The sequence below is a fragment of the Oncorhynchus masou genome, chromosome 31 (genome assembly GCF_036934945.1).
Source record: "Oncorhynchus masou masou isolate Uvic2021 chromosome 31, UVic_Omas_1.1, whole genome shotgun sequence".
In the NCBI taxonomy this organism is placed as follows: domain Eukaryota; kingdom Metazoa; phylum Chordata; class Actinopteri; order Salmoniformes; family Salmonidae; genus Oncorhynchus; species Oncorhynchus masou.
Window position 1 is genome coordinate 63036313 of NC_088242.1, and position 16235 is coordinate 63052547.

General features: G+C 41.2%; 1 protein-coding gene across 5 annotated transcripts; it reads left to right on the top strand.

The window, feature by feature from the left end:
• Positions 1-375: 375 nt before the first annotated feature.
• Positions 376-10827, top strand: LOC135524255 (uncharacterized). 5 transcript variants are annotated; one of them, XM_064951632.1, is made up of 14 exons: positions 376-475; positions 825-931; positions 2301-2394; positions 2483-2570; positions 2883-3234; positions 3439-3532; positions 3819-3906; positions 4120-4444; positions 8391-8484; positions 8583-8670; positions 8851-9175; positions 9323-9416; positions 9505-9592; positions 9779-10827. In XM_064951632.1, the coding sequence occupies exons 2-14, from the start codon at positions 880-882 to the stop codon at positions 10385-10387; spliced, it is 2391 nt and encodes a 796-aa protein (XP_064807704.1). In that variant the 5' UTR covers positions 376-475; positions 825-879; the 3' UTR covers positions 10388-10827. The 5 variants fall into 5 exon arrangements, with proteins under 5 accessions (XP_064807704.1, XP_064807708.1, XP_064807706.1 ...); XM_064951633.1 differs by having other exon boundaries at positions 381-475; positions 871-931; XM_064951636.1 differs by having other exon boundaries at positions 376-931; positions 9753-9841.
• The last annotated feature ends 5408 nt before the right edge of the window (positions 10828-16235 follow it).

A 16235-nucleotide genomic window follows, 5' to 3' on the forward strand; every position in this document is an offset into this window, starting at 1 on the left:
CACCGACACCCGATAGCAAGGGCTAAATGTTTCGTGTCCCTATTTTAACAGGGGGCGAAGGACGGTCCTTAGCGTCTTTCAGATGGCTAGCTACTGTTAGCTAGATTTTAAGATTGAGTTTAAATAATTATTGTAAACCGCATTGACAATTAGTACAGAAAATGTTTCCATTAACACAAACTGTTAAATATTTTCTTATCCTCGGAATATGCTAGATTTGTTGTTGTTGAAAAAGCTAGCTTGTTCTCAAACGACGTGTCGACCTCACGGTTGTGGAAGTGGGAACAAATGTTTGGTTCCTGATGCCGTTGTTGTACCCCATGCTACAGGGTTACGCCACAGGAAAAAACAATCATATTCGTTGAAATACATGACACTCCTCCCCCGGATCGTAATAGGGTGCACCCTTCTCGGATCGTGCACAAACCTAACTAGATAGGAATACAGAAACTGCATAACAACTTTTGTTAAAAATGTGAGTTTTTTTTGTGTAACCCTTTCACTTTGGTACCAACTCGAAATATTTATAACAGACGAATTTACTGGGTGTTGAAAATAGGACATTGTTTTGACTTATCCTGCTATAGGGGGTTGGGTTGTCGTAACTAGCTACTTGATACCAAACGTTAACTGCTAGCTAGCTAAACAACTAATCAAGGGTTGGCAAATCCTACATTCTTTGTTGGCAAATAGCCCCATACATTTGAGAAATAACCATTTCCCGAAAAGCAAAAATACCAACTATCAAACTTAAGGAGCTGGCGGATGCTGGATAGCTAACTACCACTGCCTACTAAGCTATTCTTATTCTCCTGGATGGAAAGCTTGTGTGCATGAGCACGCTTCCTTCCTGTACGTTCTGTTCTCTAGCTGGTGCAAATGGAGTCAACGATAGACCCAACGCCTAATGTCACAGATAACTTGTATAAAAGTAAGTAGTAAATGTTATTAGCTATTTTCTTTCGTCTCATCTAGTTCCCTTCCGTAAGGTAAATTGTCACATGCATACAACTGCAGGCTGTTGTGCTAGTGAAGTAATTTATTGAATGGGTTGTTTTTATCCCCTCTGCTTCCGTTGTAGCGATACACAACATGGCCAAAAGTACGTGGACACCCATTTTAAATTAGTGGATTCGGCTGTTTCATCCACACCCGTTGCTGACAGGTGTTTAAAATCGAGCACACAGCCATACAATCTCCATAGACAAACATTGGCAGTAGAAGGGCCCGTACTGAAGAGATCAGTGACTTTCAACGTGGCACCGTCATAGGATACCACCTCTCCAACAAGTCAGTTTGTCAAATTTCTGCCCTGGCCAACTAAGTGCTGTTATTGTGAAGTGGCTCAGCCGCAAAGTGGTAGGTCACACAACTGGGCCGCCGAGTGCCGTAGCACGTAAAAATCGTCTGCCCTCTATTGCAACACTCACTACCGAGTTCCAAACGGCCTCTGGAAGCAACGTTCACACAAGAACTAGAGCTGTTCATTGGGTGCTTCATGAAATGGGTTTCCTTGGCCAAGCAGCCGCACACAAGCCTAAGATCAACATATGCAATGGCAAGCATCGGCTGGAGTGGTGTAAAGCTTTCCGCCATTAGCTTGGAGTAGTGGAAATGCATTCTCTGGATTGATGAATCACGCTTCACCATCAGGCAGACCAATGGACAAAACTGGGTTTGCGGATGCCAATAGAACCTACCTGCCAAAATGCATAGTGCCAACTGTTAAGTTTGGTGGCGGAGGAAAAATGGGCTGCGGTTGTTTTTTTATGGTCCCGGCTAGGCCCCATAGTTCCAGTGAAGGGAAATCTTAATGCTACAGCATAAATTACATTCTTGATGATTTTGTGCTTCGAAATTTGTGGCAACAGTTTGGGGAAGGTCCTTTCCTGTTTCAGCATGACAATGCCCCCATGCACAAGCAAGGTCCATACAGAAGAACTTGACTGGCCTGCAAAGAGTCCTGACCTCAACCCTATCGAACACCCTTGGGATGAATTGGAACGCCGACTGTGAGTCAGGCCTAATCGCCCAACATCAGTGCCCAACTTTACTAGTGCTCTTGTGGCTGAATGGAAGCATGTCCCCGTACCAATGTTCCAACATCTAGTGGAACGCCTTCCCAGAAGAGTGGAGGCTGTTATTGCAGCAAAGGGGGACCAGCTCCATATTAATGCCCATGATTTTGGAATGAGATGTTTGACTTTCAGGTGTCCACTTACCTTTGGCCATGTAGTGTATCTCGTTGCAGCAAGCTATGGACTATTAGGTGATTACAATCCAATGTGTTTTGTTTACAGTGACTGAAGAGGACGTCAAGAGGTTAATAGAACTGCGTTCCTCCAATGAGGCTCTTTTTACAGGAAAAAGAAATGCTGCCAAGGTTGCCTGGAAGTATGTGAGGGTTGTCATATGTATGAAATTGTATACACCAGTATACCACAATCAGGATTGTAACTGTTTTTTATCTTTAACTATGCAGTGCAATTCTAAAGGGATTAGGTCTTGAGGGAAAACTGACAGCTGACCAGATTGCCAAAAAGTGGGAAAATCTGAAGACTAGATACAAGGTAAAGTGTGTGTGTGCACTTGGAAGAAGGAAGTTGGGTGTTTACTGATATTGTAAATATTTACTGATCATATCGTCAAAACAAAAAAGCTTCATCCCAGCAGAGGAGGCTGGTGGGGGGAGCTATAGGAGGACATGCTGATTGTAATGGCTGGAATGGAATTAATGGAACAGAGTCAAATGTGTGGTTTCCATGTTTGATACCATTCCATTCCAGCCATTACAATGAGCCTGTCCTCCTATAGGACCCCCCCACCAGCCTCCTCTGCATCCCAGTCATAGTCCCACTTCTGTGTTTGTCTTTTTCCTTTAGGATTTAAAATACCCTTTTCTTGGCAAGGACACTGTTTCTACTAGCATAGCCTCCTGGCCATGGTTCCAACTTATGGATGAGGCCATGGAAGGACGCCTCTTCAACAGTGCCCACGTTTTGGCGGTGGAATCTTCGGGTGGTGAGGATCCGAGTGCTCCCTCGCCATTAACCAACGAGAGAGAACAGGGGACCGAGGGTGCTGACATTTTGGAGTTCTTGATCAAAACGGAGATGGAGGACAGTGCAGGGACAGGGAACTTGGAAAACAATGCAACAGTTAACACTGATGCAACTCAGACTGGGGCCTCTACTACTATGGGCTGGCGAAGAATGTCAGAATGCTCATATAAAAGTAAGTAAGTAAGTGAGCTGAGCATGCTCTGTGATTGTGTTGACAGTTAATGATTTATTCAACCTTTATTTGTCCAGGAGGTCTGTCTAGATTCTAGGTCTTTAGTAATTGTAGTTATTGATTGTTAGCAAGCTGGCTGCAAAAATAGTGTTATTTGATACAAGGTAATCATTCATATTACTGACTTTGTTTCTTGCTCAACAGTGACCGAGCAGGAGACGGAGAGAATGATAAAGCTGCGTGCCGTGAATGAGGCCCTCTTCACAGGCAGAAAACATACCGCTAAGCCAGCCTGGAGGTGAATATGTCTGGGAGGGACAGATGCAGACCATATTATTGCCAAGCACATTCTGTTATTGTCTGTCCCTAATCCAACCCTAGCTCTTTCACATTTACATATGTCTGAAAGGCCTGGACAGGCTAGCTTGGAAGACATTTTTATCTATCAGAAGGCAAAATGGAGCTATTACCCTATTGCTTACACCTATTTGATCATTTCAGATTTCGTTTAGTGTCCTAACAATTGTTTTGCAAATTATTGTCTCAAGTTAACGATTGTTGTTTGTCTCCATGTTTTCCTGCAGAGCTATTTTGAATGTGTTGGGTCTTCAGGGAAAGGTGACTACTGACCAGCTAGCCAAAAAGTGGGATAATCTCAAGAGGCGATATAAGGTAGTGTGAGAGGGTGATGACAGTACTCAACTAGTGCATTTGTGTATGTAACTTGTATTAGTGAACTTTTAGTGTAGTGTATAAGAAACATTCTCCTAGTCTGTTGAAGTTATTATTGATTCACAATGTATCTCGCATCACCTCCTGCACAAATCTCCTCGCAATTCCACTCCACACTGCTCTGTCCACTGTGTTGTTCCTCTTTTGGCGCAGGAGTTGAAATGTCCAGCCCGCGGCATGGAGAGCAACCCAAATTCCTGGCCCTGGTTCTACCGCATGAATGATGCTGTCGAGGGGCGTTTCGCTGGCTGCGCCCCCATCCTGACGCCAGTAGTAGAGGAGGGTGATGAGGAGTTTGAGCCCTCTCCACCACCAAGGAAGAGGGCTCGTCGGACACCAGGGAGGGGGGGGATGTCGGAGTTCTTGACAGAGTCAGAAATGGATGAGCTGGTAGAAACAGAGGATAGGAACGGTGCTGCCATGTACCCAGGGTCCACCATAGGGGAGTATCACAGGACCACGGAATTCTCATATAAGCGTAAGTGATGTTTTGCCTTTTTTAAAGGGATGATTTACTCAAAATACAATATGACTACAAAATCAATATGATTTCCCAGGCTGGTATTGGTTGACCCAGACAGTTTTTAAAGTGCATGTTTGAGTTATTTAGTTACATTCACCATCTTGTGACCCGAACACGGAACCCAAACCGGCTGCGCGCATGCACCATCGTGTGCTACTGTTTATAAATGTATTTTGTCCCCCTACACCAAACGCGATCACGACACTCAGGTTAAAATATCAAAACAAACTCTGAACCAATGACATTAATTTGGGGACAGGTTGAAAAGCATTCAACATGTATGGCAATTTTAGCTAGTTAGCTTGCACTTGCTAGCTAATTTGTCCTATTTAGCTAGCTTGCTGTTGCTAGCTAATTTGTCCTGGGATACAAACATTGAGTTGTTATTTTACCTGAAATGCACAAGGTCCTCACTCCGACAATTAATCCACACAGCAGGTACCCACGTACCATCTCCTCATTGGTTATACCCACGTGGGTGATTGAAAGACTAACTGTTTTGCCAGTTGTCGTGGTAATACTATGAAAGTTTAGATGCCGATCACCATATAAGTTCAAAGATGAAAAGGCCTGGAAGGAGCAGAGATGACTAGAAACAATTCGGTTGGCCATTTTATGTGTGGATTAATTGTCGGAGTAGAAGACCTTGTGCATTTCAGGTAAAATAACAACTCAATGTTTGTATCCCAGGACAAATTAGCTAGCAACAGCAAGCTAGCTAAATAGGACAAATTAGCTAGCAAGTGCAGGCTAACTAGCTAAATTGCCATACATGTTTAATGCTTTTCAACCTGTCCCCAAATTCATGTCATTGGTTCACAGTTAGTTTTGATATTTTAACCTGCGTGTTGTGATCGCGTTTGGTGTAGGGGGACAAAATACATTTATGCACAATGGCACACGATGGTGCACGCGCACAGCCGGTTTGGGTTCCGTGTAAGCCTTATGAGTTATTGGTAATATTTTAACTAGTAGCAACAATAACTAACTGATTAACAGCTTCTATCTCCAGGCCATCACTGTTAAACAGTTACCACTAGCTGACCTCCGCCCAGTACCCTGCCCTGAACCTTGGACAATGCCACTACCCGGCTACCACCCAGTACTCTACCTTGCACTTTGGAGACTGCTGCCCTATGTACATAGTCATTGAACACTGGTCACTTTAATAATGTTTACATACTGTTTTACCCACTTTATATGTATATACTGTTTTCTAGTCATGGCTCATCCTATATAACTACTGCTATATACACTTTTTCTATTCACAGACAATCCATACCGTCTATACACACCATTCACATACATATACTACCAGTCAAAAGTTTGGACACACCTACTCATTCCAGGGTTTTTCTTTTTTTCCTACTATTTTCTACATTGTAGAACAATAATGAAGACGTCAACGCTATGAAAACATATGGAATCATGTAGTAACCAAAAAAGTGTTAAATCAAAATAATTTTTACATTTGAGATTCTTCAAAGTAGCCACCCTTTGCCGTGATGACAGCTTTGCATATGCTTGGCATTCTCTCAATCAGCTTCATGAGGTAGTCACCTGGAATGCATTTCAATTGACAGGTGTGCCTTTAAAAGTTCATTTGTGGAATTTCTTTCCTTAATGTGTTTGAGCCAATCAGTTGAGTTGTGACAAGGTAGGGGTGGTAAACAGAAAATAGCCCTATTTTGTAAAAGACCAGGTCCATATTATGGAAAGAACAGCTCAAATAAGCAAAGAGAAACAACAGTCTGTTACTTTAAGACATGAAGGTCAGTCAATGCGGAAAATGTCAAGAACTTTGAGTGTTTCTTCAAGTGCAGTTGCAAAAACCATCAAGCGCTATGATGAAACTGGCTCTCATGAGAACTGCAACAGGAAAGGAAGACCCAGAGTTACCTCTGCTGCAGAGGATGAGTTCATTAGAGTTACCAGCCTCAGAAATTGCAGCCCAAATAAATGCTTCAGAGTTCAAGTAACTTACACATCTCAACATCAACTGTTCAGAGACTGCATGAATCAGGCCTTCATGTTCAAGTTGCTGCAAAGAAACCACTACTAAAAAGGACACCAATAAGAAGAGACTTGCTTGGGCCAAGAAACATGAGCAATGGACATTAGACTGGTGGAAGTCTGTCCTTTGATCTGATGAGTCCAAATTTAAGATTTTTGGTTCCAAACACCACATCTTTGTGAGATGCAGAGTAGGTGAACGGATGATCTCCACATGTGGGGTTCCCACCGTTAAGCATGGAGGAGAAGGTGTGGGGGTGCTTTGCTAGTGACACTCAGCATTCTGCAGCATTACGCCATCCCATCTGGTTTGCACTTAGTGGGACTATCATTTGTTTTTCAACAGGACAATGACCCAACACACCTCCAGGCTGTGTAAATGGCTATTTGACCAAGAAGGAGAGTGATGGAGTGCTGCATCAGTTGACCTGACTTCCACAATCACCCGACCTCAATCCAATTGAGATGGTTTGGGATGAGTTGGACCGCAGAGTGAAGGAAAAGCAGGCAAAAAGTGCCCAGATTATTGGTGAACTGCTTCTAGACTGTTGGAAAAGCATTCCAGGTTAAGTTGTTTGAGAGAATGCCAAGACTGAAAAGCTGTCAAGGCAAAGGGTGGCTACTTTGAAGAATCTCAAATATAGCACTTTCTTTTGGTTACTACATGATTCCATATGTGTTACTTCATAGTTTTGATGCCTTCACTATTATTCTACAATGTAGAAAATAGTTTTTTTTATATATATTAATATATATATTTATATATATATTAATATATTTATATATATATATTTATATATTAAAATATATATTATATATTATATAAATAGATATATATATTTATTATTATTATTTTTTTTTATTTTTTTTTTTTATTATTTTTTTTTTTAGAAAACTGGTACTTTATACATTTACACTGAGTATACAAAACATTAAGCACACCTGCTCTTTCCATGACATAGACTGACCAGGTGAAAGCTATGATCCATTATTGATGTCACTTGTTAAATCCACTTCAGTCAGTGTAGATGAAGGGAGGAGACAGGTTAATGGAGGATGTTTAAGCCTTGAGACAATTGAGACATGGATTGTATGTGTGTGCCATTCAGTGTGAATGGGCAAGACAAAATTACTGTGAAGAACTGCAACACTGCTGGATTTTTCACGCTCCGCAGTTTACCATCTGTATCAAGAATGGTCCACCACCCAAAGGACATCCAGCTGTCTTGACACAACTGTGGGAAGCATTGGAGTCAACATGGGCCAGCATCCCTGTGGAATTCTTGACACCTTGTAGAGTCCATGCCTGACAAATTTAGTCTGTTCTGAAGGCGGGGGGGCTGCAACTCAAAATTAGTAAAGTTTTACTTATGTTTGATATTCTCAGTGTATATTCTGGCCCTGATGCTAATTTCCTGTAATACTATCCATTTTGCCATGGGGGTTTTGTTCTGTGTATTTAAATACTGTATTCTCAAAAGCTCATTCTGTTGCATTTTAGTTACAGTCAGCATCCATTTTAGTCAGCAAACACTGTATTTATGCGTATACTGGATTCTTGACAGGGCTCACTAATATATCTAGTGTGTGTGTGTGTGTGTGTGTGTGTGTGTGATTGCATTTGGGTTACAGTGGGTTGTTGTGTTGGGTTGTTAATTGGATTCATTTGGACATTTTCTTTCTTGTTTCTTTTTATATGTATTATTATTTGTGTACTTGATTTACATTTTACTCCATTGTTAGAAGCTATTATCATAAGCATTTCGCTGTACCCACTATAACATCTGCTAAACTATGTACCCGACTGATTTAACTTTGATTTGAACAAGTTACTTCGATAACACGTCTTTGAAGAATAACACTAGTTATATATTTGCTTGCATTACAGTGACTGAGGAGGACACCAAGAGATTGATAGAGCTGCGTGCTTCTAATGAGGCTCTTTTCACAGGAAAGAGAAATACTGCCAAGCCTGCTTGGAGGTGAGTTGGCTTGTGTTGGAAGAAAGTATTTGGCTAAATAAAAATCTGCTATTTCCAGTCTATGTAGTTTATTTTGTAAATCCCTTATTTCTCTGCAGGGCAATAGTGAAAGAGATGGGCCTCGCAGGCAAGTTGTCTGCTGATCAGGTCTCTAAAAAGTGGGACAACCTGAAGACAAAATTCAAGGTAACGTAACTAGTGTGTGTCTATGTACAATCTCACCCTATTTGTCAGAGCCTGTGGGTTTACTTGCGCATGTATGTAAACATCCATGCTTATTTGTGGTACCGGAGGATGAGCACCGGAGGATGGGTAAGTCTCTAAGTTTTATCTCCCAATAAATTTAGATCTTCTTTTGTCCTTTAGGACTTGAAGTACCCGCCACGTGGCATGGAGAATCAGAGCAGCCCTGCCTCCTGGCCTTGGTTCCAACTTATGAACGATGCCTTCGAGGGCCGACTGGCCGGGAGAGCCCCCAAAATAACCCCTGTATGGGTGAGCGAGGAAGACTACTTGTTTGTATCCTCGCCGATGCCTACAGAGAGAGACCCGTGTCCCATGCCAGAGAGTAGTGGGATTTCTGAGCTGGTAGAGGCAATGGGACCAGGGGACACAGATGTGGATGGAACTGTTACGTTCATCGATGCCAGTGGAGAGGAGTGCCCCACACCTTTGGAATTCTCCTATAAAAGTCAGTACCATTCTTCATGTCTCAGAATGTACTTTTTAAGGAGGATAAAATATTTTTAAAATGTAAAACTTCAGGAGTTTAAAATGTATGACTGTTGACAAGATATGAGGTAAACAAATATCCACTTTATTTTTGTTTTGATGACAGTGACAGAGCAGGATACGAGGAGGCTGATCAAGTTGCGGGCTGCCAATGAGGTTCTCTTCACTGGGAGGCGAAATGCTGCCAAGACTGCATGGAAGTTAGTAGGATTTAGTATGAAAATAAATGTCGATGACAATGATATCAGATATGCATTATCAAAACTCATTGATCATGTTTGTGTGCAGGGCCATTTTAAAAGAGTTGGGTCTCCTGGGAAAGGTGTCAACTTACCAGGTGGCCAAGAAGTGGGACAACTTAAAGAGGAGATATAAGGTAAACGATCAAGTGTTTGTTTGCTGCTAATGTGTGCAACATGAAATAAACCAAACTGCAAGTGGATCAAAATCTGAATGTCTTTAGTGAAGGACCAATCCTTCCTAATGCACATGCATTGCTCAAACACTGTAGTCTGCTCTGTGTTTGTGTTCTATAGTTTGTCCCCTGTTGTTCTCTGAACAGGACCTGAAGTACCCTCCTGTGGGCATGGAGAGCATGGCAGACAATGCTGCTTCCTGGCCATGGTTCTACCTCATGAACGAGGCCATGGAGGGCCGCCTCGCTGCCAGCGGACCTGTCCTGACCCCTATAACGGATGGCGACGACCCAAAGCCTTCCCCTTTGCAGCCCATTCGAAGTAGAGGACGCCCGTTGCTGGACAGAGGCGACACCACACTGGAGTACGACCAAGAGATGTATGCGGACCCCGCCACAGAGGAGTGCCACCGGGCCACAGCGGAGTGTGAGAGGGCCCTAAGAGAGGAGAGGTTGGGTAGGGGGCCAGCTGGGGCCACTGCTGCTCACAAGGGAGTGACACTAGAGAGAGAGTGGGAGATGGTGGAGAGGGAGAGGGCAGCGATAGAGGGGGATAGAGCGGCAGTGGACAGAGAGCGGCAGTGGCTGGAGAGCGAGAGAGCCAACTTGGCAAGAGAGAGGATGCTGTTGGAACAGGACAGGATGGCCCTGGGGAGAGAGAGAGAGGCCTTTGAGAGCCAGAGGGCAGCAGTGGTGATGAACAGCGCTACAGTGGTGCACACTGGACATATCAACCACTGTGGGATGGGGATGTAGACTGATGTTATAGACGGATTGGAAGCCAAGGACTGATCAAGAGCTTTCAAGTTACTTGGAGAACAGACTTTTCAGCATGTTTTCACCTTTTTGGCTCGAGATTAATCTCTTTTTACACTATCTCTAAACTTAATGGTTTGTTCAACTAAACCAGTGAGAGATTTCAATCTGTGACACTGCTCACTTGTTTTGAATGATATTTGGAAATTTGTCTGTGTTGTATTTCTTTTGACAGTTAAAGTTTCTGTGATTTGACTAAGTTATTCCAATGACCTCACATTGTCTTTTCATTCTTGGTTGCAATTACAGTATATTGTAATAATAAAAGGCACCATAAAGTGAGAACTGAATGCTTAAAACAGTTCTAACTTTTAAAATGTCTCTGTGAAAGCTGTTTTCACTTTCAAACAATTAAAACGCTGTAAAGTACTGCTAAAAAAGTATGGAAGTGAATTATTGTTTGAAAAATCTAATCACGGTAGGGGAGAGGGTTAAGTTGAGGCATTTAAAAAAAAAACATTTGGCATCACTCGGTCAAGGGAAATGTACGGTGCATTCGGGAAGTATTCAGACCCCTTGACATTCCACATTTTACGTTACAGCCTTATTCTAAAATGACAAACAATTTAATAAAATCTACACACAATACCCCATAATGACAAAGCAAAAATAGGTTTTACAATTTTTTGCCAATTTATAAAAAAAAAATGATCACATTTACATAAATATTTAGACCCTTTGCACAGTACTTTGTTGAAGAACCTTTGGCAGCGATTACAGCCTCAAGTTTTCGTGGGTATGACATTACAAGCTTGGCACACCAGTATTTGGGGAGTTTCTACCATTCTTCTCAGATCCTCTCAAGCTCTGTCAGGTTGGATGGGGAGCGTTATTACACAGCTATTTTCAGGTCTCCGGAGATGTTTCAAGTCCGGGCTCTGGCTGGGCCACCCAAGGACTTTTAGAGTCATGTCCCGAAGCCACTCCTGTTGTCTTGGCTGTGTGCTTAGGGTCGTTGTCCTGTTGAACCTTCGCCCCAGTCTGAGGTCCTGAGCGCTCTGGAGCAGCTTTTCATCAAGGGTTTCTCTGTACTTTGCCCCGTTCATCTTTCCCTCGATCCTGACTAGTCTCCCAGTCCCTGCCGCTGAAAAACATCCCCACAGCATGATCCTGCCACTTTTTCCATGTACAGTGCCTTAAGAAAGTATTCATACCCCTTGACTTATTCCACATTTTGTTGTGTTACAGCCTGAATTCAAATGGATTAAATATTTCTCACCCATTTATGCACTATACCCAATAATGACAGAATGAAAACATGTTTTTCAACATTTTTGCAAATGTATTAAATAAATAAAAAAATCTAATTTACATAGGTATTCAGACCCCTGAGTCAATACATGTTAATCACCTCTGACCGATTACAGCTGTGAGTCTTTCTGAGTAAGTCTGTAAGACCTTTGCACATATGGATTGTACAATATTTGCGCATAATTTTTTATTTTTTTATTCTTCAAGTTGGTTGTTGATCATTGGTAGACAGCCATTTAAGTCTTGCCATAGATTTCCCAGCCAATTTGAGTCAAAACTGTAACTACGCCACTCTGGTACATTCAATGTAGTCTTGGTAAGCAACTGCAGTGTATATTTGGCCTTGTGTTTTAGGTTATTCTTATTCTAAAACTGATTAAATAGTATTTTTTTTCCTCATTAATTGACACACAGTGACAAAGCAAAAACAGGTTTTAAGAACTGTTAGAAAATGTGTTAAAAATTCAATTGAAATATCACATTTACAAGCCGTACCTACAGGGGTAAAGGGGTAAATGATCCTTGGTATGACCTTAAAACAATTGGGGCGGCAGGGTAGCCTAGTGATTAGAGCATTGGACTAGTTACCGGAAGGTTGCAAGTTCAAATCCCCGAGCTGACAAGGTACAAAATCTGTCGTTCTGCCCCTGAACAGGCAGTTAACCCACTGTTCCTAGGCCGTCATTGAAAATAAGAATTTGTTCTTAACTGACTTGCCTAGTAAAATAAAGGTAAAAAAATAAAAAATTCAATATGTTAGCTTAGTAGAAATCCAACCCTGGGCTATAGGGCAGGAATATGACCCTTCCATTTGAAAAGATAAATGTTTCTTCCATAGTTCAGAGAGAAATTCACTATTCATTTTACAGCGTCAGAACATCAAAGTAACAGTATTTTAACTTCTTCCAAGAATAACTATTCATATACAATATGCAGCAGAAAAATGTAATTAATGAGAACATCAGTTCATAATCTGTAAAAGTCCCACAAATCCTCAATTGTGAAATGGGCTCCTGCCCACGGGCGAGTAGCAGCATAATGGACCATGACAGACAGAGAGGGGGACAGGGGAGACTTCACCTCATAACAGCGTGGATGAAATTATGACATTACCCAGTCAAATCAAGCTTTTATTTATACAGCACATTTAAGACATCGAATGCAACACAATGTGCTTCACAGGAAAAAAATAAAAACAATCAAAATAAAAACATATTTACTACACAACAAACATAAGAGGAAAAAACAAAAATTAACAAAAACGGAATGACTAAAAAGCACCCTGAGGAAAGGCAAAGCTAAAAATGTATGTTTTAAGATCTCTTTTAAATTTGTCCACAGTTTCAGCCCCCCTCAGGTTCTCTGGCAGGGTATTCCAGAGGCTGGGGGCATAATAACTAAAGGCTGCCTCTCCATGCCTCTTGGTCCTAGGCTTTGAAGGCCAGTGGACCTGAGGGACCGACTGGGCGCATAACTTAAAAGCATGTCTGACGTATTGTGCACAATTGGGAATTGATTTAAAAAACATATCTTAAAATGAATTCTACAACTCACAAGCAGCCAGTGCAGTGACCTTAAAACGGGTGTAATGTGTGCTCTCCAACTGGTCTTGGTCAGTACCTGTGCTGCAGCATTTTGCATTTTTTTTCAGTTGACCAATGGCTTTCTTGGGTAGACCAGACCTGGTGAACATTACAGTAGTCAAGCCTACATGTAATAGAAGCATGGATGAGTCTTTCTGCACCAGCCTGAGAGAGAAACGGCTGCACCTTGGCAATCTTTATTGCTCATGAATTAAAATGTGGGGCCATATTCTCAGATTCTCTCATTGTGCTTTGGCTCCAACAATAAGTACATCGGTCTTTAGCTGGAGGAAATTTTGAGCCATCCAAGTTTTTCAATCACTAATACAGTCTAATAATTTATCAGTGGAACTAAAATCCTCTGGTGACACAAGTTGTGTATCGTCTGCGTAGCAGTGAAAATCAATGCTGTGCTTTCTGATAACTCTGCCAAGAGGTAACATATAAAACTGAACAGTACAGGACCCAAAATTGAACCATGTGGAACGCCACATGTGATACGTATTTTCTTTGAGTTATGTTCACCAAGGGTGACAAACTCTCGAAAGGTTCAATAGGTCCTAAACCAATTTAGGACCAACAGTGTCAAATGCAGCACTTAAATACAAGAGTAGGACAGAGAGCTGTTTGGCTTCTGTGTTGGCTCTAAGATAATTTACCACTTTAAGTGTGTCTCTATGCTGTGGAGGACCCAACAACCAGATTGGATTTTTTTTAAATACAGTTTGCACTTAAAATTGTTTGTAAACCAATTTCTCCAGAATTTTGTTTCAAGCGGCACATAAGAATCATTAGTACATCAACCAAACAAACCAAATCCCATTATGCAGTGGCTTGCAAAAGTATTCACCCCAGAATTTGAGTGTGCATAACTATTCACCCCGCCAAAGTTAATACTTTGTAGAGCCACCTTTTGCAGCAATTACAGCTGCAAGTCTCTTAGGGTATGCCTATATAAGCTTAGCACATCTAGTCCCTGGGACTTTTGCCCATTCTTCAAGAAAAAAACTGCTCCATCTCCTTTAAGTTGGATGGGTTGCACTGGTGTACAGCAATCTTCAAGTCATACGACAGATTCTCAATTGGATTTAAGTTTGGACTTGGCCATTCCAATTTAAATGTTTCCCTTTAAAACCACTTGAGTATTGCTTTAGCAGTATGCTTAGGATCATTGTCCTGCTGGAAGGTGAACCTCCCAGTCTCAAATCTCTGGAAGACTGAAACAGGTTTCCCTCAAGAATTTCCCTGTATTTAGCGCCATCAATTACTCCTTCAATTCTGACCAGTTTCCCAGTCCCTGCCGATGAAAAACATCCCCATAGCATGATGCTGCCACCACCATGCTTCACTGTGGGGATGGAATTCTCGGGGTGAAAGAGGTGTTGGGTTTGTGTCAGACATAGCGTTTTTTTTGTTGTTTTTTGCAATTACTTTTTTTCTGGCTACTCTTCTGTGAAGCCCAACTCTGTGGAGTATATGGTTTAAAGTGGTCCTATGGACAGATACTCCAATCTCTGCTGTGGAGCTTTGCAGTTCCTTCAGGGCTATCTTTGGTCTCTTTGTTGCCTCTGATTAATGCCCTCCTTGCCTGGTCTGTGAGTTTTGGTGGGTGGCCCTCTCTTGGCAGGTTTGTTGTGGTGCCATATTCTTTCCAATTTATAATAATGGATTTAATGGTGCTCTGTGGGATGTTCAAAGTTTCTAGTATATTTTTATATCCCAACCCTGATCTGTACTTCTCTATAACTTTGTCCCTGACCTGTTTGGAGAGCTCCTTGGTCTTCATGGTGCTGCCCCTTGCTTCGTGGTGTTGCAGACTCTGGAGCCTTTCAGAACAGGTGTATGTATACTGAGATCATGTGATAGATCATGTGACACTTAGATTGCACACAGGTGGACTTTATTTAACTAATTACGTGACTTCTGAATGTCATTGGTTGCACAAGATCTAATTAGGGGCTTCAAAGGGGGTGAATACACATATATGCGTGCACCACTTTCCCATTTTTAGTTTAGTTTTAGTTTTTGAAACAAGTTATTCTTTTCATTTCGTTTTGGACTATTATGTGTATGTCTATGACATGAAATCCAAATATATATATTTTTTAATTACAGGTTGTAATGAAACAAAATAGGAAAAATGCCAAGGTGATGAATACTTTTTCAAGGCGCTGTAGGTAGTCCAGTGCAACTTCTAGCATGTGGTCAGTAGTGAAAAAAGTACCCAATTGTCATACTTGAGTAAAAGTAAAGAAACCTAAATAGAAAATGACTCCAGTAAAAGTGAGTCACCCAGTGAAATCCTACTTGAGTGAAAGTCTAAAAGTATTTGGTGTTAGATATACTTATTATCAAAAGTAAATTAAAATGCTAAATATACTTAAGTATCAAAAGTAAAACTATAAATCATTTCACATTCCTTATATTAAGCAAAACAGACAGCACCCTTTTCTTTTGATTTATTTACGGATAGCCACTCCAACACAGACATAATTTACAAACAAAGCATGTATTTTAGTGAGTCCGCTAGATCAGAGGCAGTAGAGATGACCAGGGATGTTCTCTTGATAAGTGTAAATTAGACAATTTTACTGTCCTGCTAAGCATTCAAAATGTAACAAGTGTTTTTGGGTGTCAGGGAAAATGTATGGAGTTAAAATTACATTATTTTCTTTAGGATTTTTGTAAAGTAAAAGTTGTCAAAAATATAAATAGTAAAGTAAAGTACAGATACTTCAAACTACTTAAGTAGTTCTTTAGTATTTGTTCTTAAGTACTTTACTCCACTGACAGTTAGACACTGGAAATGAAAGCCAGAGATAGGTTTTTAAAGCTTTTGTTTGTATATTGTATGCTGCATTTATTCATTAACATGTTGCTTATTGGTATATTTGTTAGCCAATTTATCTGCTATTGTAGATTAACCTGTATATTTATCTGCTTTTTGAAGTGTG

Bases quoted from the DNA above. Each gene is read 5' to 3' on its own strand.
- LOC135524255 (XM_064951632.1), top strand. From the start codon at position 880: ATGGAGTCAACGATAGACCCAACGCCTAATGTCACAGATAACTTGTAT. The intron at 2,395-2,482 runs GTATGTGAGGGT...TTAACTATGCAG, and splicing joins GCTGCCAAGGTTGCCTGGAA to TGCAATTCTAAAGGGATTAG. The intron at 8,485-8,582 runs GTGAGTTGGCTT...ATTTCTCTGCAG, and splicing joins ACTGCCAAGCCTGCTTGGAG to GGCAATAGTGAAAGAGATGG.